Source organism: Prionailurus viverrinus, chromosome B3 (genome assembly GCF_022837055.1).
Source record: "Prionailurus viverrinus isolate Anna chromosome B3, UM_Priviv_1.0, whole genome shotgun sequence".
Lineage (NCBI taxonomy): Eukaryota > Metazoa > Chordata > Mammalia > Carnivora > Felidae > Prionailurus > Prionailurus viverrinus.
The window spans coordinates 28043467-28064272 of record NC_062566.1 but is presented as its reverse complement, the minus strand read 5'-3'; the positions used below and the strand labels follow the sequence as shown (position 1 = coordinate 28064272).

The window sequence follows — 20806 nt, the reverse complement described above, 5'->3', positions numbered from 1 at the left end:
GAAGAAGGTGGGGACTCGCTCAACTAAATATCAACGTACTTTATAAAGCTATAGTAAGACAGGTACTGTTTGAACAAGGACAGGCAAGGACAGGTGCTGAACACAGAGCCTCAACATAGACCCAGAGATGATACATAGTGACATTGTAAATTAGTAGGAACAATTGGTTATCCATATGTGGTAAAAATGAAACTGAATTCTGTCCTGATACCATACCAAAGTTAAGATCAGGTAGGTTAAGCAACAGTACACATTTTTGCAAATTAATATAGAAAAATATCTTTATAACATCAGAGGAAGATAGGTTTCTTAAACCAGCAAAAAAGACACTAAAGAAATACTAGACATTTTTTTTAATATTGCTAAACTTGATCTCATTAAAGCGTAAAACTTCTGTTTATCAAAGAACACCAAAAAAAAAAAAGTGAAACTAAAAGCCATAAAGAGGAAGATGCTTGTAACACATCTAATGACCAAAGAATTTGTTCCCCAAATAGATGTGTGTGTGTGTGTGTGTGTGTGTGAAACTACTACAAATCAATAAAAAGATAATAAGAAATCAGGCAAAATACATTGAAAAATATTTCTCAGAGGAGGAAATACAAATGGCAAATGGATATATTAAAAAATATTCAACTGTACTAGTAATCAGGGATTTGCACATTAAAACATAATCAGGTGTCACTAGATTGGGAAAAATAACAAAGTCTGATTCCAATTATTGGCAAGAACGTGGGGCAGGAGTAAGTTATACCCTGTAGGTGGGAGGTATAAATTGTTAAAACCACTTAAAACTGTTTGGCATTATCTTGTAAAGCCAAGAGTAACTCACCCTATGACTCAGTTATTCTGCTCCTAGATACAGAATCTAGAGATCTTTTTACACTTCTTTATCCGGAGCCACAAAGAAGAATGTTTCTAGTAGCTGTGTTTGTAATAACAGGACCTGGAAGTAACCATCTCCAGAAGTAGCCATCTCCAGAAGAATACTTATGAACATGGCATATTCATATATTGGAATGCTGTACAGCAGTGAAAATGAATTAACTAGCTCTATGCATCAACAGGGTCTCAAAATTACAATATTGAACCAAAAAAAGCAAATTACTAAAGGATACATACAGCATGATACCACTGTGCAAAGTTCAGAATTTTACAAATGTATTCAGTGGTGTACAAATTGGAAAGGGCAGGCAATGAAAAGATAGATCATTTGCAAGGAAACTGAAAACAAGAAAATGAACTAAAACTCAGTTTGCTTTTTACAATCACCGTCTATCAGCAATTCTGAATATTATTATTGATAACTGCCCCCCCCCCCCAGCAAAGACAACTAGTTCCAATCCCTATCCCCCAACCTTGGTAAGCAACCAAACACATTGTTTAGACATGCTTTATTTTGGTAGTAAAAGTGTCAGGAAAAGTAAGGGGATCATAGTGGTACATGGTTGCTTTATCATATTTTTAATGTCTTATTTATGTATTTATTATGTGTTTATATCTTCTTCTGTGTGTGTGAAATATTCCACCCTCAAGAGAAAGGGAATTGAGGAAGCAACATCAAGGGGCGGGGCGGGGTCGGAGAGGACCACTCTGTAGTGATGTCCTTGTCTAGAGCTATTGGTGGGGAGGAGGTGGGAGCCAGATTGTGGTGGAGGAAGAAGTGACTTGGAGGAAAGGAAATGAGGGTGGGAAACGGAGACAACTCTCAAGAAGTTTGGCTGGGAAGAAACAGAGTTGACGGAGGGATTTTATTCAACTTTTTAAGTGTTTTTTCAAAAATGTCAATCTGGCTTATCCCCACAAAGGCAGAAAGGGTGACTTCAGTCCTGCCCACCACGATGGTAGCGGCACATGGAACCGAAGTCTGGGGTGTGGTGACACTTCTGGGGGTGGGGGGCGCTGCCTGTGTGGAGGGGAGGGAGGGTCTTATGGCCAGTGTTGTTCGGAATCGCTGGTAGATGGTGATGATGACAGATAAAAGAAAGCAACCTGGCGTTTAGTCATTTTTATTCTTGCTTTTAAATTCTTACAGACAACACCACCTTTCTTGCCTGCGCCCGGACAGACTGCTCCTGCCATCAGCCCCTTGGCATGTCACCACGGAGAGGGGCAGGATTGGAGTCCCCAGTGCCAGGCGTGCATCCTGGTCCCTGCACATTCTCATGGACTGGTCTGGCCCAAGTTCCTCGCCCTGTTGAGTGTAGGTGCCCTTCTGCTCACTGTAACTGAGGTGAATTCTGAGTGGTCAGGGTTGTGTGGGTAGAAGGAGAGAAGGGGAAATCACCAGCGCCTGGCAAATGGTGGGTACTTACCAAGGGTCCTTTTGGAGTCAGGGAACAGAGAAGATCATGATTGGCGTTGCCTGGGTCCCCCAGTGGAGCAGCGAGGCCCTGTGCTGTGCAGGTACCTGGGGTGATGCGTCCTGGGTAGGTAGGGGGGTGGATGGGGGTGAGTATCCTTGGGGCCGCTGAAGTACACGTCTGCCCCTCGAGGTTTGGCTGGACTAAATCACTCTTCTTCGAAAAGACTTCCCCAGAGCCTCAAAGGCCAGGCCTGTGTCCCACCTCTGCCCTCCCCTGGGTCCCTGAGGAAGTGCCTGCTGCCTGGGCCGCAGGGGGCAGTTGTCATGGGGACGCCAGGCCTGCCAAGCTGCCTCCTTAGCAACGGGACTCCGGGGATGGTTACCATGGAAACAACATCCACTTGGCAATCCGTGATGGGGACCGGGTTCCCTGCCCTTTGCTGAGGGCTTTCCCCTCCTCCTGCAGGCGGCCACGTGGCAGTCCCCGAGCCCAGCAGGGAGCCCCGGGGACTTCACTTTTCCAGCCATGGATGGCTGCCTGTCCCCTATGGCAAGGTCGCAGAGCTGATAGGCACCGTCTGTGGCCTGGGGAGAGTGGGGGCACCTGCCTGAGGGCTTCACAGAGAGTCTGGGGGCCAAGCCCAGGGCCCCCACCCCTCAGCAGGGAGTGGGTGCCACACCTCTTAACAGCGAAGCCACCAATCCTGAGTGTGCCCTCAGGTTCCCCAACCCACACGGCAGCCCAGCGGCTGTTCCCTGTCCTTGGCCATTCTGAAAGGCAATCCTCTGTCCTGGCCATGACACCCTACCCCCAGCCTGGTCACCTTTTGCCCCCCAGCCTCCCTCCAGTTGCTGAGGGCTCAGGCTAAAATGGCATTTCACTCTTCAGTATCCAACTGGAGTCCACATGCACACTGACTATCCTCCTGCCCCGGTGGGGAGCACCAAGGAGCCCTAACAGCTGGGGTGGGAAGGGTCTGAGCCAGGGTCTCCTCCACCAGCCGACAAAGGACACTCACTCTCACGCTCCTCCTTAATGACTCACCAGCCCGTAAACAGTGCACACCAGCCCCCACAGCCAGAACTCTCACACTCCCTTGCACATGTGACCCCTGCTCTGGGGCACAGATTTGTACACACAAGTGCCCCCGTGTGCTCTAGGGCCCATGTCCCACCGCCCACCACAGGCTGGCTCCTGAGCCTCCAGTATATCCCACTGACCTTACTCTCCAATCCCAATCCCTGACACCTGGAAAAAGACAGCATCTGCTGGAATTTTTTTATTTAAATAAAATATACAACACGGTGCATTTACCGTTTTCTGTTTTAAAAGTGGTAGATTTGAAAATTGCTTGTGGGGGATTGGGGATGAGTGGGCCTGCTGACTGGACCTGGCTTCCCCAGTCTCTGAGGAGTGGCTGGACGGGGTCAGAGCTTTTATAAAATGTGTGTGTGTGTGTGTGTGTGTGTGTGTGTGTGAAGAGGGTAGTGAGGCCAGGCCCTGATGGCAAGGGGGGTGGTCCTCACTCCTCATGGCCCTGCACCCTCCACCCCTACTCCTGTCCCCTCCCCCCACCCCATCACCTCCAGGACTAGACTGGTTTTGGATCGAGTCCTGTTCCCTTCCTTGGGGGGAGGGCGGGACAGGGGTGTGTGCAGAACTCACGTTGAGGCTGCCACTTAAATCCTTCCAGTTCTGAGAACTCCCTGGGCCTGAGGGGTATTCTCCTGCCCCACTAGAGACCAGGGCCAGGTGCTTAGTCTCCCCCCAGGATCCTTCCCCACCTTCTCTCCTGGATGACTGCCTCCCTGTCCCTGTGGCCCAACCATGGAGAAATTGGCCTGCCCTACATCCCAGGACGACTCAGGACAAAACCTGATGGTGACATCATTCTGGTTGGAGCATGGAGGGGGTTCCTGGATGGACAAGGCGAGACCAACCCTCCTCACTGTGCGGGTCCTGGCAGCCATATCTGCTCTTGCCTGATAGGCAGAGGCGGACCATTAATCTTGGCTCTGTTGTCTGGGAGGAGGAGCATGCTTCAGGAGGCACCTGAGCAACTTTCACGTTGGCCCCCCACTCTGAACCTGCTTCTGGCTCCCAGGTGCCTTCAGAATTGAGCCAATCCTCTTAACCTCTCATCCAGGGCCTTCCCTGGATCTCCACCCAAAGCCCCTGACTCTACAACTGTTCGTCCACCTCAGTCTCGTCCTCACTGGGCGCTCCATCCCACCCCTACTCTCCTCTTCTTGACACTCCCCTTCTCTTCCCTTTCCTTCCTTCTTCCTTTCTTCCCTCTGACACTTCCACCTCTCAAGGCCTGACTCAAGCCCACCACCGGCCACAGGAGGCCCTTCAGGAGGCCCAGGCACCTCCTGTGTCCTGAGATCATAAGATCCTGGAGCCCTCAGCTGAAGTTCTCTGAGCTCTTACCATAGCTTGTTGGAGCAATGGCTGGGCACATGAGGGATCAGAGGAAACATTTATTGAGCACCTACTATGGTGTGTGCCAGGCTCTGGGCTGAGCATTTCACATCTACTTTTCTCATCTGGTCCTCATAGGTCCTTGTGAAGCAGTACCATGATTATTCCCATTTTACAAGTGAGGTAACAGACTCAGAAAGGTCAGATAATTTGCCCAAGGTCATATAGCTAAATGGCAGGGCTGGGATTCGAACCCAGGTCTGATTGCTTCCAAAATCTGGTCTCTTCCCGCAGCACTACAATTGAAGACTCACTTAGCCCCGCTCAACAATTGCTTATGGAAGGGACATAGGATTTGGCCACAGGCAGGCGTGGATTTAAACCTCAGATCAGTCCTGGCTCTGCCACTCCTAGTTACAGGATTCTGGGAAAAATACAGCCAAACTCCGTTTCTTCACCTGTGAAATGGGGAGAATCAAAGTACCTACCTCATCGTCTTTGTGAAATTGAGGGCGTTAACGTGTGTAAAGTGCTAAACCAGTGCTTGGCACAGAGCAGACTCAATAAATAGAAGTCCCCCTCACCTCCCACTGTACAGATGGGAAAATTGAGGGCCATGGAGGTGACAGGATGTGCTTGAGGCCCCACAGGGAAGGAGCAGTCTTCTGCCTCCATGTGGTGAGAGGTTGGGCTGAGACTGGATTTGAGACCAGAGATGGGGAGAAAGGGAGCCTGCTGAGAGGTCCTGGGGTCCTCTTCCCTGAGGACTGCAAAGAACACTTTCCCGAGACCCTGTGGTGTCCAGCCCGAGGGCCAAGGCGTGTTGCTGGATGTAAAGTGACCTGGGTGTCCTGGCAACATGGGGTTAAAATGTGCACACATGTGAGTGGCTATCTACATGGCTCTACAGAGCGCTACATAACTATACATATACACATCTTACATACATATACATATACATATACATATACATGTTCATATACATATCTTGCTAAGTTTGCAGTAGAAAAAATGCAAGACTCTCAGGGCCCTGGCCCCATTTTTGTCTCAAGGACTCAGGCGACTGAGGCTCCCCAGAAACACATCCAAGGGCAACACTTTCCTACCCCCATAGAATGGGGCTCCAAGTTCACAGCTAGGGGGCTAGTGGTGCCTGTTGCCCTAAAACAAATACAATAAACAGATCTGCTCTAAGAACCCCAAACATGGGTCACCCCCACCCCCCAAGCCCCAGAGACCCCACCTGCCTTCTTCTGGCTTTTGCCTTTTGGGCCCTGCCTGCTTCCCTCCCCCCTCCCTCCCTCTAGTGCTGTGTATTAAAATAGTCTATAAAAGCAAGTGACCAAAAATCTATAGCTCTAAGAATACCTGGTTATTTTCTGCTGTCTTTTTTCTGGTGTGGTTTTTTTTTTTTTTAAATGATAATTATTATTGTTATTGGTATATCTCCTAATCACAGTTAAACCTGAAGGAAGAAAGAAGGGAGAAAAAGGGAGAGAAGAGGGAGGGAGGGGCCCCAGCTCATAGATTGGACGGCAGTTTGGAGCGCACCGGCTCAGACCTGGCCCCAGGTTCCCTCTGGGGGGCAGCAGTCAGAGGGGGGCCCCCAGAAGAGGCGGCTCTTGCCCCAAACAAAGAAAGAGGGGGTGGCAAAGAACCTGAGGATGTCTTCCGAGGCAGAGTGACATGCTGGCCGGGGACGGCACCATAGGGCCTCCCCGGGGGACCGAGGCCCCCGCTGCCCCCGCTGGCGCCCCCAGCTCTGGGGACCAGCGGGAAGGCAGCCACGGACTCCCCCGAGGAGTGCGGAGAGGCTCTGCGGAGAGTCTGCGCCCCGTCCTGGGGCAGGGCAGGCTGAGAGGCTGAGATGAGCTTGAGGTCCTGGGTGAGGCGGCCTGGGGTGAGGGGTGGCGTGCCCCGGCGCTGGGGGACCTGGGGGGCCGGGGGGCTGGATGCGGGCGGCAGGAGCAAGGAACCGTGGGAGCCAGAGGCCCGAGGGGGGGCACTTGGGAAAGTTCTCGGGGGGCCTGGGCTGTGGCCAGGGGGGCTGAGACCTCCGCGGGGTGTAAAGGCTACGGGAGAAGCCCCCCCAGAGGCCCCGGCCACGAAGGACAGGCGCTCCGGTTGCCGAGGGGGCGTCTCTGGCGTACTTGGTGGGCCGGCGGCCAGACCTGGGGACAGCTCCCCGGGAGGCTGGCCCAGCTGCCCGGGGCTGGACGACGGGGACCGGGATGAGGGCGGGGGCGGCAGGAAATGCTCCAGGAGTCCCAGGCCCCCCCGGGCCCCCGGCAGCGGCGGCGGCGGCTGGTTGGCCTGCGGCGAGCGGGCGCCGGGCTGCAGCGGGGTGAGCAGCGGAGAGTCGGACGAGGACAGGGAGCCGCCCAACGCCTTATGGAAGTGGCTGAAGCCGGTGGCGGTGGCGGCGGCGGCGGCGGTGGAGGACGGCGTGGGAGCCGGGGAGGAGCCGCCGAGCCCGGGGGGCGGGGAAGAGCTGGACGAGGGCAGCAGGGGGCTCAGGCCCGCGGGCGCGGAGAATCCGGCCAGCTGCTGGATGTGGAAGGAGGAGGAGGACGGAGTGTCCACCTGCGACGGGCTGCTGGCGGGCGAGGCGGAGCCCAGCGCCGACGGGATCAGGGACTGCAGACGCTTCAGGTGCCTGGGCGTCTGCCCCGCCCCGAGGCTGCCTAGCCCGGGGCCGGGAGGAGGGCGGAAGATGGCAGCGGGCAGGCGGGGGTGGTGGGTGAGCGCGATGGCCACCGAGGTGGTGGCCGCGGCGGCCTGCAGCGGCGCCTGGATCAGCGGGGTCCAGATGACCGGCGTGGGGGTCGGGGTGGCGGAGGCGGCGGCCTGGACGCGGTGGGCACAGTGGGCCATCTCGCGGTCGTGCTGCACGATCTGCTGGATGATCTCGTTCTCCTGGTAGTTGAAGACGCCCGAGTTGAGGTCGTGCTGGACTTTGTGGAGGAGGATGGAGTTCTTCTTGCCTGGGCCGCAGAACGAGAGCAGGGGCTCAGGCCAGAGCAGGAGGCGGGGTTGGGGAGGGGGGAGGCCCCAGCCCAGCCGCCCTCTTGCCCGGCCCCTCACCAATGCGGTCCAGGCGGTCCAGGGCCACCGTCTCAAAGGCCCGCCGCATCATGGGGTACTCCTCCAGCACCTCGTTGAAGTTGTCCACGCTCAGTGAGTAGAGGCGACAGTAGGTGTCAGCCCTCACGCTGGCCGTGCGCCGGCCCCGGGTCAGCAGGCAGATCTCTGCCAGGACAGCAGGAGTGGGGAGGGAGCTGGAAGGGGCCTCCTGCTAGACCCCGACCTGGGTCCCCACTGTCTGGTACAGAAGCTTGACAGTCACAAGACTCCATCCCCGGCTGTGACCACACTAGATGTCCCCTAGTGGGTGCCAGGCTCTTCCAGTTCTGGGACCCCTATACTGGGCCACAGACACCCACTTCCAAGCAGTGGCCACGAGGGGCTCCAAACATCATCCTTTGTGTCTCTCCTGTCCATTCCCCTGTCCCCCCCAGGGCTCCCCGGCCGCCTCACCTCCAAAGTAGGAGCCATCTGCCAGCTTGGTCTCCTTGTTGCCCTTGGTGAGCACACTGACCACACCGTGCTGGATGAAGTACATCTTCTTGCCAATGGTGCCTTCTCGGATGATGTAGTCCCCTGGCTGAAACACCTCGAAGCGCAGCTTGGTCAGCATGGATGTCACAAAGTTAGGATCCGCATTGGCAAACAGCGGCATGGAGGCCACCAGCTTCCGGCAGTTAAAGTTGATGATCTCCTGCTCCCCAGACAGGGTGGGTGGGGAGAGAGGGAGAAGGTGAGGGAGCCACCCAGCAGGAAGGAAGCTCCCTTCCCAGACGCCCCCACCCTGCTCACCTCCCTCAGTGGCTCGCTCAGCTCGCCCAGGATGCTCTCCTCATCGAACATCTTGCCCTGGTAGCGGTGCTCATAGTAGTCATGGATGCGCTGTCGGGTGTCGGGCGGGAGCTTGTGGAAGGACATGTACTGCTCCACCTGCTTGTACTGAGCCCCGGGAGAGAGGGAGAGGGCGTCACCTCCTGATCAGCCTTGGTCCTGCTGGTGACCAGAGCTGGCACTGACCCTGTGGGCCTTCTTGGCTGTCCCTGGCTCCTTGAGATTGAGATCCTTGGTGTGGGTGTGCCCCAAACAATGGCCCTGACTCCCAGCTGCTTGGGGTGGGGGAGGGCTCCATCAGCGTGTTCAATACTATGGAGATGGCCGGGGTCAATAGGGACTGTCCAAAGCCTACTTCAGGCCAACTGACCAGGAGATCAGTCAAGTTTCCTCTGCACATGGGTCTTTTCTGTGTCACACTATGGACCAAGGCTATGGACCAAGGAGGCTTCACTGACCCTGGAAGGAACTCTTTCCCACCAGTGGTAACACTGGCATAGGCAGCGGGGCTGGGCTGCAATGGGTTAGGAGGACTGGAGGCTGCAGTCATGATGCCTGACCCGTCATATGGCGTGCATCCAAATGTGGCCCCAGCTGGGTCCAAGTCATTTTGTTGAAGACTGACTCTAGCCCATGGGAGGGCCAGAGTAGAGCAAGGTCCTTAATCAGAGGTTGGGGATAAGAGATTTGTGAGCCTATGTGCCCAGGGCTCAAACTAATAAGAAATGCTCCTGCCCACCCAGAGGTGAAGGATGGGTGCTGCCCCAGCCATCCTAGGACTGTGGGTGGAGAGTAGGGGTCCACAGGAGCATGGTAGACAGAAACAGATTAGGCAATTAATAAATTTTTCCCACACTGAGATGTCAGGGAAGTTTCTCTACCCCAGGAACAAGCAGATTAGGGGAGCCTGTTCTCATACATTAGTACTTCCAAGAGGTGGGGTGGGGGGGTACACAGTGTGGCTACAGATAGATGCCAATAGACAAATGAGAGCTGGGAGATGAAGTTTCCTAAAGTTCTTCCAGCCAAGCTGGCTCTGTCTGCTCAAAGTTGTACCCAGCCCCAGGGGACAGAAGAGCTAGAGCTGTATCTTAGAGAATTCCCCATGCCTACAGAGTCAATAGTGGTGAAGAGGCAAGGTCTGGAGACAGAGATGGAGTTAGAAGGTTGCTGAAGTGGTCCACGTGAGAGCTAGTAGTGGGGACAAAGGGAGGTAATACATTTCAGAGAGATTTCAGAGAGAGATTCAGTGAATCATATTGGAGAGCCATTAGCTAAAGAAGAAAATAAAGACAACTCTCAAATGGAAAGCCACAAGAGGCTTGACTCTGCCCTAAAATGAACCCTGGTGCTTTTTCTGAACTGTCCCTGATTGTAGTCCCGGACTGAGCCTTCAGCCTGGTCACACACTCGACCCTAATCCTGGTCACACACTGGGCCCTCGCACTGATCCTGCAGTGAGCCCGATCCTCGTCACACACTGAGTCCTGCCCTGGTCACAGGCTGGGCCCTGACGCTGGCCCATATGGATTCCTCACCCGGCCCAGACTAAGCCCTGGCCTTTATAATCCAACTCCTTCTGTCCTTCCCCTTTCCAGCCCCCTCATTCCTAATCCAGACCCTTTGTTCTACTCGGGCTGATTTCTCTCCCACCCATCTACATACCTTTGCTGCTGCTCATCATGACGACTGCCCTAGAATTCTACTCTTCTACCTTCTCCTTCCTCTGCCTTCCCAAACTGACCCTCCCACCCTGCCCTGGCTCTGCAGGCTCTTCTGAGCTCTCCTTTTGGCAGCATGGGACCTGGGCCGCCATCTCTCGGTCACCCCACCAAAGGACAGCACCTGGAGCAGGCAGGCAGCCAGTTAATCCATACATACTGAGCCCTGCCATGTGCCTGATTCAATGGGGATGCGAATTCAATGGGGATGGAGAGACCTGGGTCCTGCCCTCACAGAGCCACAGCCTGGATAGGGAAGAGGGGACGCTAAACAACCGATCACACAGATTAATTAAGCAATGGCAGGCGTACCAAGTGTGGCGAAAGGGAATTAGAGGGCATGGTGGGGTCACATGATGGGTGGGGTCACGGAAGGCTCACCACGGAGGCCAAGTGCAGGCTGAGAGGTGGAGAAATGGTCAGGTGAAAAGGAGAGAGGAGAGTTCCAGGCTAGTGTTTGAGCCAAGGCCCTGTGGCAGGACATGTGTAAGGCCCTGGCATGGCTGGAATAGAGGGCTGTGGGCCCATGGCTTGATCCGGGCATGAGAAGGGCAGGGGTCAGGGGTGCCCAGATGGCTTAGTTGGTTGAGCATCCAGCTCTTGATTTCAGCTCAGGTCATGGGATCGAGCCCTGCATCAGGGGGATTCTCTCTCTCCCTCCCTCTCTGCCCCTCCCCCACACAATCACACACACACACTCTCTCTCTCTCTCTCTCTCTCTCTCTCTCTCTCTCTCTCAAAAATAAAATAAATAGGGGTGCCTGGGTGGCTCAGTTGGTTAAGCATCTGACTTCGGCTCAGGTCACGATTTGATGGTTCGTGGGTTCGAGCCCCGCATCGGGCTCTGTGCTGACAGCCCAGAGCCTGGAGCCTGCTTCAGATTCTGTGTCTCCCTCTCTCTCTGCCCCTCCCCTGCTTGTGCTCATTCTCTCTCAAAAATAAATGAATAAACATTTAAAATAAATAAATAAAATAAAAACATTAAAAAAAACAAAAAAAGGAAGGGCAGGGGCCAGATTATGCCCCTTAAAGGCCAGGCTGAGGAAACACACCTCAGAGTTCCTCTGCATGTAGGAGTAACGTGAGGACTGTAACAAGTTTTAAGCAGGGTGATGTGATCAGCTTTACCTTTTTTAAATGCCTGCTCTACCTGCCACATAGAAGATGGAGTAGAAGGTGGCAGATGGAGTCCACTTGGGCAATAAATATTGAATGGCTTGCTCTGTGCTAACACAGTCTTAGTGGTTGGCAGGTACCATTCACTCCTCGTAAATGCCATGATATGACTGACTCCTTCTAATGTCCCCATCTTACAGATGAGCAAATGGGGCGCAGAGACGTGAAGGGACATGCCCGCGCTCCACGGACAGCTGGTTATATCATTTGGGCCCCACTGCACAGAGGTGGCCGTAGAGCATGGTGGCGGGGGTAGCACTGAGAAAGACGGAAGACAGGGAGGAGTAGAGAGCAAGGCCTGAGCCACCAGGGACCCAATGTGTGACAACTGGGAAAACACGCCAGCCACGGAGAGCAGCAGAATTGGCCAGAGAGGGAGGAGGAAAACCGAGGGTGTACGCTTACGGGAACCAAGTGCGAAGCCAGGGAGGGAGAGGTAACTGTCTAATGCCACTGACAAGCTGGGCGAGATGAGGACCCAAAGGAGCTATTGGCTTTAGCAACGCAGAGGGCACTGGTGAACGTCAATTTAATGGGCCAAGATATGGATTCGGCAACCGGAAACAATGTGGGGGGTTGTTTATTGTAGGAATTTGTTCCACGAACAGGAGGCAAACTAAAAAGTTAACAGGCAAAGCCAGATGATGGTAGAGGACAGAACACGTGGGGGGCCTGGTGGGGAACCACTGGCTGCCAGCCTGTGCTCCCTGGGAACCAATGGTCAGGTTCTCTCGAGAGCGCCCAGGATGGACCACAGCTTTCTGACCTACCTTTTCCTGGTACTGGCGCCGGGAGGAGTCCAGGGACTGGATGAGGGCGGTGGCGTGGCCGATGAACATGGCGTAGCAGGTGGCGCCCACAATCATGCTGAGCATGGTGAGCCAGACGTCCGACATGCCTACAGGTGCCTGCCGTCCGTACCCAATGCACAGCATGTGGCTCATGGCCTTGAAGAGGGCATAGGAATACTGCTTTCCCCAGGAGTTGTTCTGTGGACAGATTGTGGGGTGGGTAGTGAATGGCCCGTCCTCTCATTAGCACCTAGAAAGATCCTTGCCACCTTCTGCTCGTCAGCCTAACTCTTTCCCAGTGTGTGAGCCCTGGGCTTCCAACCTGGCTGTTGGCTGAAAGCCTTGGGTGAGGGACAGGAGGTCCACGCTGGCAACCTGTGGTGACAGTGAGTCCCCGACTTGGGCCTTTCCCTTGTTATCAGGGACAGGGATCAGACCGGCAGCCCCAGCAAAGGGAGGGGAGCCAGCCTCTCAGCCCCCATGGGGCAGCCTGGAGCCCCTCCCCCACCCAGCAGCCAAAGGCTCCAGGCCGAGCCACCCTGCTGTCCTCTGCTTGCTGAAATAGCCCTATCCCCCAACCAAATGACTGCCAAGTGAAGCCCATTTCCCCACTGACCTCAATTATAAAACCAGATACACTTCCCCTGGGGGGACAAGCTCTGGCAGCCTGAGCCAAAAACACTGCCCTCGTTTTGGGTGAGCAAAGTTTAGGCGCCGCGGAGCTAACTCGCCTCCTGGGTGAGCCCCGCCAGTCCAGGGCTGAGGCCACTAGTTGTCCTCCCCCATCGGGAGGTGGACTGTCTGGAACACACAATGCTTGGGGGCAGGAGAAGGGAGAAAGGGAGTGAGAGAGGCTCTTGGCTATTTTTGTCTCCAAAGCCACTCAGTGTCTCAAGGAAGTCTCTGTGTGGGAACGCTGGGTGCAGAAGGACCATCTCCTGAATTGAGTGCATGTGTGGGCCTGTCACCCTCACACAGAGGAAACTGTCCCAAAAGAGGAAGCTGCCAGATGAAACCCAGCACCTGCCACCTCCCCAGCGCCTCCCTGTTCACACAGGGAGTGTGAGCAACAGTGTGCACGACCTAGTGCGGAACCCACAGAGCCCCTGCCCAGAGCCCCAAACCTTTCCACGGTCACCAGGCTGTTCTTAGCACCCAGAGAAAGGCACAGGAGCTGCCTGCCGTGTTCAAGGTCACTCAGAATGGTTCTAGACAAAGCCGAGCTGGTCTGGTGGTTCTCAGTCCAGACCAGGTTGGGAGGTCAGCGGGGCTGATCCAGGGGTGCTGGCCTGTGGTCCAGGCCTGGGGAACTGGGGTGGCCCCCAGCTGCCTCTCAGTCAGGGCTTCTGGCCTTACTGCAGAACCTCTGGGGACCGGAAAATTCAATCCATATGGCCGATTCATTTACACTTAGCTCATCAAAAGGCTGTTTTGTAAAGGCCTATTTGATGCTGAAAGATGCCTCAGGGTCTCTTTCACCTCTTTCAAAGCTGGTTTTTTGTCCCCTGGGGCCCTGGGGATTTGCCAACAGACCAAACCAACTGACTGGAGGAGGGAGGCAGGGGTTCGCCAGACCCACAGAAATGCTCACAGGTCCAGGGGTCCCCACCCCGCCTGGTGCCCAATCTGTCCATGGGAGGCTGGGGGACTGACTCTACGCTATGGCTTCCCAGCCCCAATTCCATCTTCCCTCACCCACCACGGGGTTGGTGGTAGGGAGGTGGTAAGTCTTCCCAGCTGAGGGCCCCACCTATGAGCAGCAGGTGTGTATCTGGCGGTGGGGGAGGAATGGGGGCAGGGGACAGCCCAGCTCAGCTGCTGGAGCAGAAGGAGGCCCTGTGTGATCTGGGAGTCTGGGCATTGCCAACAGCGCCCTTCATAGGTTTCCCTTTTCTTGGGTTCCGCTTTTAGGACTAGTCTGCCTCTGGGGAGCAGAGGTAGGACAGGAGCCCCCAGCCCAGCTTTGCCACTCTTGAGATAGTCTGAGAAAGGCCAAGGTTTCGTCTCCCTGGGTGAAGTTGGGACAAACACGAAGCTCCCAGCCGTGCTGGATGCTGTAAGAAGGCACAGGTAACCGCACGCAGCCCAGCGCTCTGGGACAGACGGATACTGGCTAGATCCATGCGCCCTTGGGCACCAGGCTGGCACCCCAGGATCCTACGTGTGGGGGCCCAGGAGTCCCAAGCCCTAGACCTACTCTGCCCACCTGTGCCTTGCTGGCTCCCCTCTTCCCAACGCCCAGAGGGAGGGCTGAGCCGCACGCTCACCACCATGTTGTTGATGGACACCCAGCAGTCGTCGGGGAAGTCCTGCAGCATGGGCACCAGGAACTGCAGGCAGCCGTCCCAGTGGCAGAGCAGGAGCATCATGCCGATGAGATTTACTATGCGCACCACGGCGCTGGCCAGGTCGTAGGTCATGTGGAAGATCTGCAGGCAGAGGGCAAGAAATTGGCCTGGATAGGTGGGCTGTCAGGAGGGGTCTCAGCTCGCCCCTGCAGCTGCTTGTGGGCGCCGCTCCACGTGGACTTGGCAGAGCACCGGGCTGGGTGCAGGCGCAGGCTGTGGCAAGGGTGGGAAGGTGTCAGGCTGGGAGCCGGAAGCACACGGCAGGCTGTAGGGCCCCAGAGGGATGCCTCCTGGGTTGTGGGGGCCTCCCACGGGAAGTCCAGCCATCCAGGCCGATATGCGAAGGGAGGGCATCCGGAGCCCCATAGACCCCAAAGGGTGCAGAGAAGCTGCTTCATCTGCTTGCCTAAGCCGTGAGGACAACAGGGAGAAAGCCAGAGCCAGCGTGAGCCTCCTCCGGGGACCAGAGTCTGCAGTCTGGCCAGGGGCATGGTGCTTCCCTAAATCTGCCACTAGACGCTGAGGACCTACCAGGGGCAGTGGGCTCTGCTTAAGACAGCCACGGAACTGAAGGAGAAGCAGCACAGACACTCCAAGTTCACACAGACCTTGATCCCAGGCCCATTTCCACCCCATTCCTAGCTGTGTGACCTTGAGAAAGTCCCTGACCCTCTCTGAATGTGCCTTCTCATCTGGAAAATGGCAATAAAAATTCTTACCTGGATGGATTGTCAAAAGGATTAAATTATACATATAAAGTGCTTGGTACTGGCTATAGAAGTGTTCTATAAATTGCAAACCATTATTAATTGATAAGTGGTTAATAATTAATCTTTATGATTAGTTAATATGTGGTCGTAGTAATGCTCTCCCGTATCGTTTAATAAAGCACAGCACCCTCCGCCTGGGTGGCTCAGTCAGTTAAGCGTCCGACTCTGGATTTCAGCTCAGGTCAGGATCTCACAGTTGTTGGGTTCGAGCCCCTCACCAGGCTCTGCGCTAATGATGCGGAGCCTGCTTGGGATTCCTCTCTTCCCCTCTCTCTTTCTCTCTCCCCCACTCATTCTCTCTCTCCCCCCACCTCAAAAATAGATTAAATTAAAAAACATAAAAACAAAATAAAGTACAGCCCCCTCAACCCCAGCCCAGTGGCACCCATGCATCCCCACTCTCATGGCTTCTAGTGAGAGGCTGAAGCATGGGTGGGTGGGGCCAGGGTGGGCACATCAGCCCAGCACCCCCCGCCCACCACCCTCCTTCCAGAGCTGCTGCTTCGTCTGGTTTCAACAGGGCTCACCATGCTGACAGGGCAGTGAGGGGACGGAGAGATGGAAGGAAGTCTGGAGGGAGGTCTCAGGAAGTTCTGGCCTTGCCTCTGGCCTGGGAGGCTCTGGGGGCAGCATGGGGTAGACTTTGGTAGCTGGCGGCAGGATACTCTGATACTAGCGACCTCAGTTTCCCCTTCTGAAATGTGGGCCTAGTTTGGGTCTAGGTTCTGAAAAGCCGAACATGAATCCTACTTGTCCCTCATCTCCAGGGTTGTGCCCGCCCGTGGCTCCCTTAGTCGCATGACTCTGGATATTCCAGCTGAAAGGCTGTGGAGCCTTTTCAGGAGGAAGCGGACCTTGGAACAGCTGGTGGAGGGTGGTGCCGCACCATCCCCATGGCCCTGGTGACAGAGGGACAGTGACACCACACCTGAGTGTGGGCACGCGGTCCCACAGCCACCACCTCACTTAAACTCACCCTTTGCTGAAAATATCATTAATCCATTTTACACCAAGGCGCAGAGAAGTAAAGGGATTTGCCAAAGTCATGGCGGCAGCGGAAGAGGCATTATCTGAAGATACCAGGGCTGCCTGCAGATTAGTGCGTTGGCCTGGTGAGGGAGGGGCTGTTTTCGGTGGCTCTGTTTGGCAGGTGAGACAACTCAGACCCCAAGTGGCTGAGTGATGTGGCTGGATTCACACAAGCAGGACCCAGGGCTAGCCGGAACACCCCGGCATCTCGCCTCCGCAGCCCAGTGCACAGACAGAGCCGTGTGTGCTGCAGCCTGGCCCCACGGGGGCCCCAAACCGGCCCCCAGTCCTCAGTGTGTCAGCTCCCAGCCAAACCGATACGTTAGCGTAAGGAGTGGCAGGCACTAGCGACTGGGCAGGGCGGCCTGGGACTGGGGTCTCGGAGGTGGAGCAGGCCTGAGCACAACACCGGTGCCTCTGGCCATCGGTCCACTGCCAGCTGTGCCCTGGGACCTGGATCCCGAGCCCAGGAAGCTCCTCAGCCTCTCCCCACCGTTCCCCGCAGCTCCTGAATACCAGCACCACATCCTGGGCTCTGAGGGGAGATGCCCCTCCCGGCCCTTCCGTGCTTAGGTGAACACAACAGCTCTATGACCTTGGGCAAGTCACTAAACTTTCAAAGTCTCAGTTGACCAGGATGCCACCAGCTCTCCAGACTCAGAGGCTGGCAAGTGACGTGGGACCATCCGGTCTCAGAAATGGCCAGCACCTGCCCTCACGTCCCACCACATCTCAGCCTCCCCTCAGCTAAGACGAGCCAGGCATCTGCCCCCCATTGCTCAAGGTTGCTAGAGAAATTAAACTGGCTAAGAAAGTCCTCTGGGCCCTGAACACAACACAGGTGGGGTCATTATTACGAAGCTCCTTCATTTCCAGCTGCTACAGACTAGATGTCTGTGTCCCTGTGAAATTCATATGTTGAGGCCCGAATCCCCACTGCAATGGGGTCTTTCGAAGGTGATTAGGTCGTTAAAGTGGCACCCTTATGGATGGGCTCAGGGCCCTTAGAAGAAGAGACATGAGAAGGAGGATCTCTCTCCACTCTGTGAGGACATAGCAAGAAGGTGACCATCCACAAACCAGGACGAGGGCCTTAGGCAGAACCCAACCACACTGGCACCCTGGTCTGCTCTCCAACCTCCAGAACTTCAGGAAATCACTGTTTGTTGTTTAAGCCCTGATGTCTGCAGTATTCTGTTATGACAGCCTGAGCTGGATGGTACCTATGGTGTCTAGGGCATAGAGTACTATGTTGTATATCCTGCAGAGTATAGACTATATAGTATGTGGTATATAAAACAGTACTTGAGCTGAAGGAAGCCTTGGACCCCTTTTAGAAAGCGTCCCAGGGGTGCCTGGGTGGCTCAGTCGGTTAGGCCACCAGTTCTTGATTTCGGCTCAGATCATGATCTCGTGGTCATGGGATCAAGTCCCACATTGGGCTCCATGATCCTCTCTCTCCCTCTGCCCCTCCCCCACTTCTCCTCCCTCTCTCTCTCTCTCTCTCTCTCTCTCTCGCTCAAAAAAAAAAAGAAAGAAAAAGAAAAGAAGAGAGGAGAGAAGAGAAAAGAAAAGAAAAGAAAAGAAAAGAAAAGAAAAGAAAAGAAAAGAAAAGAAAAGAAAAAGCAAGCATCCCAGACTGGGGCAGCCCCTGAAAACTTTCCTGTACATGAATCACTCTGGGCCTTAGAGACAGAAGTATCAGGGTTGGCACGTTTTTATGCAGTACTTTCTTTTCCTTTGGCATCATCTATGTTTTTTGTTCCTTCGTGGCAAATTTTCTTCCAGGATCAGGTGCTTGTCTAGCTTTGGCTTTATCGCGACCTCAGCAACGAATATGGCAGAACACATGGTACGATCTCAGGAACTGAGAAGTGCTTAGCGACAAGGGTAAAGGTGAAGGTGATGATGACAGTGATGGGATGATTGCGATCAGGGCTGCCACACGTGTATATGGTGGTGTTAGGGAAAGGCCCCACTCTGGGCAGGTGCAGCCTGCCTCTGACCTTGCGGGAAGAAAATGGTGCCTTTTCCTGCAGGTGGGCACAGGCTCATATGTCCTGCACAGAGCACAGTGGTGGTGGTGGTGCCAGTGTCGGGCTGAAGAAGCATGTGGATGTAGGGAAGGCCCATGGGGAGGCAAGGAGGGTGCTGGGAAGCGGTGGGAGGGTGGGAGTTTTCGGTGGGGGTGAGGGGTATTGTGGCTGACTGCACCAACGTGGCAAAATCTGAGCTTGCTGCCAAGAGTTGGGTCGGGGGTACATCCATTCAGGCTAGGAGGGCACCCAGGTGGTGAGGTCACTCGCCCTGGCCCCAACACTATGGCACCCAGGTGTGGTTGCCGAGAGTAAGGCTGGACGTTGCTGGGAGAGGCTGCTGAACACTTGTGTGTCCCTGCTGTGGGCTGGAGCCACAGGCCACCCGCAAGTCAGCTGCACTACACAAATATTTGTTTTGCTCTTTGTACCTCATTAAAACCCCCGTTTACGATGTTGGTTCTGACCGTGGGGGTTGAGTACTTCATTTCCAGGCCCTGCAAGGCTTGCTGGGTGGGCAGCCTGGGCAGCTTGCTCTCTGTGCCCCGCAGGGCACTTGGGGGAGGCTCCGTATCTTCTGGCCACAGTGTGGAGACAGAGCGACATGTCCTCTACCTCGGCCAACCCCTTCTCATCACAGATGAGTTTCCTTATCTGTGCAATGGGTCAATAACTGCCAGCTCCCAGGGCTGTCTTGGGGATAAGGAGAGATGATGTCCACAGCTGGTACACAGTAGTTACTAAATGCATGTTGGTTCCTTTCCTTCCCTCTCTTCCCCAGCCTTCAAAGACAGAGTTGATTTCTCAGTCCTGGGAAGAGACCAGAAACTGGAGTTTCTGCCAAGCCTCTTCTTGGGGCCTAGTTGAGTTCCCTCCCAGGGACTCGTCTTCTCCTCAGGGAAAAAGAATAACTTCCCCTTGTGTCTCAGGGACCAGTGGCCACACTGAGGTCAGCAATCCCAGGCCTGAGAGGATGGCTGCTGCATGTGTATCCCGCAAAGAGCCTGGAGGTGCCCAAACTGAGGGTCATGCTGAGCCCCTTCCTGGGGCACATAGACAGGGCCAACCCCCTGCCCCGAGGACCGCTCCTTGATTCCAAAAGATAGAAAAATTGAGGCCCATGGGAGAGGAGACTCATCAGGAGGCTTGGCCTCGGCCCAGCCTCCTGCCTCCAGCCTTCCTCCCCAGGATGGCTTCCCCATTCCTGAGGGAAAGAGAGGATTCTGGGATGGGTTGCTGGGGTGCAGGGCCTGCAGGGGAACATCCGGAGGGGGGGCGACCAAGGTTTCTAACAATAGCCTCTGTGCCTGTAACAAGCTCACACCTCAGAGGGAGGGAAGAGGCTTGGCTGGGAGAGGCTTGGGTGGAGGATGCTGACCTAGATCGCCTGGGATGGAGGCAGAGGCTGGCATCCTCTGAGAGGGTGGCTGTCACCTGCCGAGACCTCCCCCTCCCCTAACTCCGAACACCTGCTAATACCACTAGAGAAGTGTCTGATGGGGGAGTGAAGCCTGGGGGTCAGGAGTCTAGCATCTTACAGCTTCACCAGGGGTTATTTCCTCTTCACAGGTGGCTACCATTCTACCTGCCACCCAGGGCTGAAGACCATGTTCTCAGGATCAGCTAACACGATCCTTGCCGACAAAGGCTGGAGTGGGGACCAAGCTCCCACCTCCTAGACTATCAGAGCACACCTGATGGTTGGGGAAAGTGAAGACTAGAAAAGGAAAGAGAGTCACATATGGAGTTAGAGGAGGAGACAGAGCAGGGTTTTCTCTACCAAATACCTCCTTTCCCATGTTTCATGTAGACCTGGGACCTCAAGGGTCTCCCTGCTCTTGCCTCCAGGCCAAGTTGAGGCTAGAAGCCCCAGGACTGGGGCAGGCTATTGAGGATGTGGAGACAGGGTTTCTGGGACCAGCTGGGAAAACCCAATTCAATCCCAGGGGTCCAATGGGAGCTCTTGGTTGGGCGGTGTGCCCGGCAGAAGCCAGCTCAAAGCAATTTCCTCCCCAGCTGATAGACAAGATAACAGTGTATGTGGAGGGGGTGGGGAGTCATCCATCTGGCCTCCTGGGATCTCCCTTCTGCCCACAAGATTGAGTACCAACTTCTAGTTCAGAGCCCTGACCTAAGGCCTCCTGGGGCCTCTGTCTGCCCCAGGAAAGGGCCAGGGCAAGAGCCTGCCTGACCAGTTCTGGATAGCCCAGAGAGGCAGCAGGGACAGAAGCCCTGGACAGAGCTCCCAGGACGCATGGTGCAGGGACAGTAAAGAAGCACTTAGTTTCTA

At 55.0% G+C, this 20806-nt stretch overlaps 1 protein-coding gene across 1 annotated transcript in view; it reads right to left on the bottom strand.

Annotated features, from left to right (window-relative positions):
* Window positions 1–6251: 6251 nt before the first annotated feature.
* The window catches only part of HCN4 (hyperpolarization activated cyclic nucleotide gated potassium channel 4), a 42178-nt gene continuing 27623 nt past the window's right edge, over window positions 6252–20806 (bottom strand). The window contains exons 3-8 of the mRNA XM_047863611.1: window positions 14601–14762; window positions 12313–12531; window positions 8607–8753; window positions 8268–8508; window positions 7815–7979; window positions 6252–7714 (exon numbers count right to left, since the gene is read on the bottom strand). Of these exons, the coding sequence (XP_047719567.1) occupies window positions 6252–7714; window positions 7815–7979; window positions 8268–8508; window positions 8607–8753; window positions 12313–12531; window positions 14601–14762 (2397 nt within the window). The remainder of the gene's footprint in view (window positions 7715–7814; window positions 7980–8267; window positions 8509–8606; window positions 8754–12312; window positions 12532–14600; window positions 14763–20806) is intronic.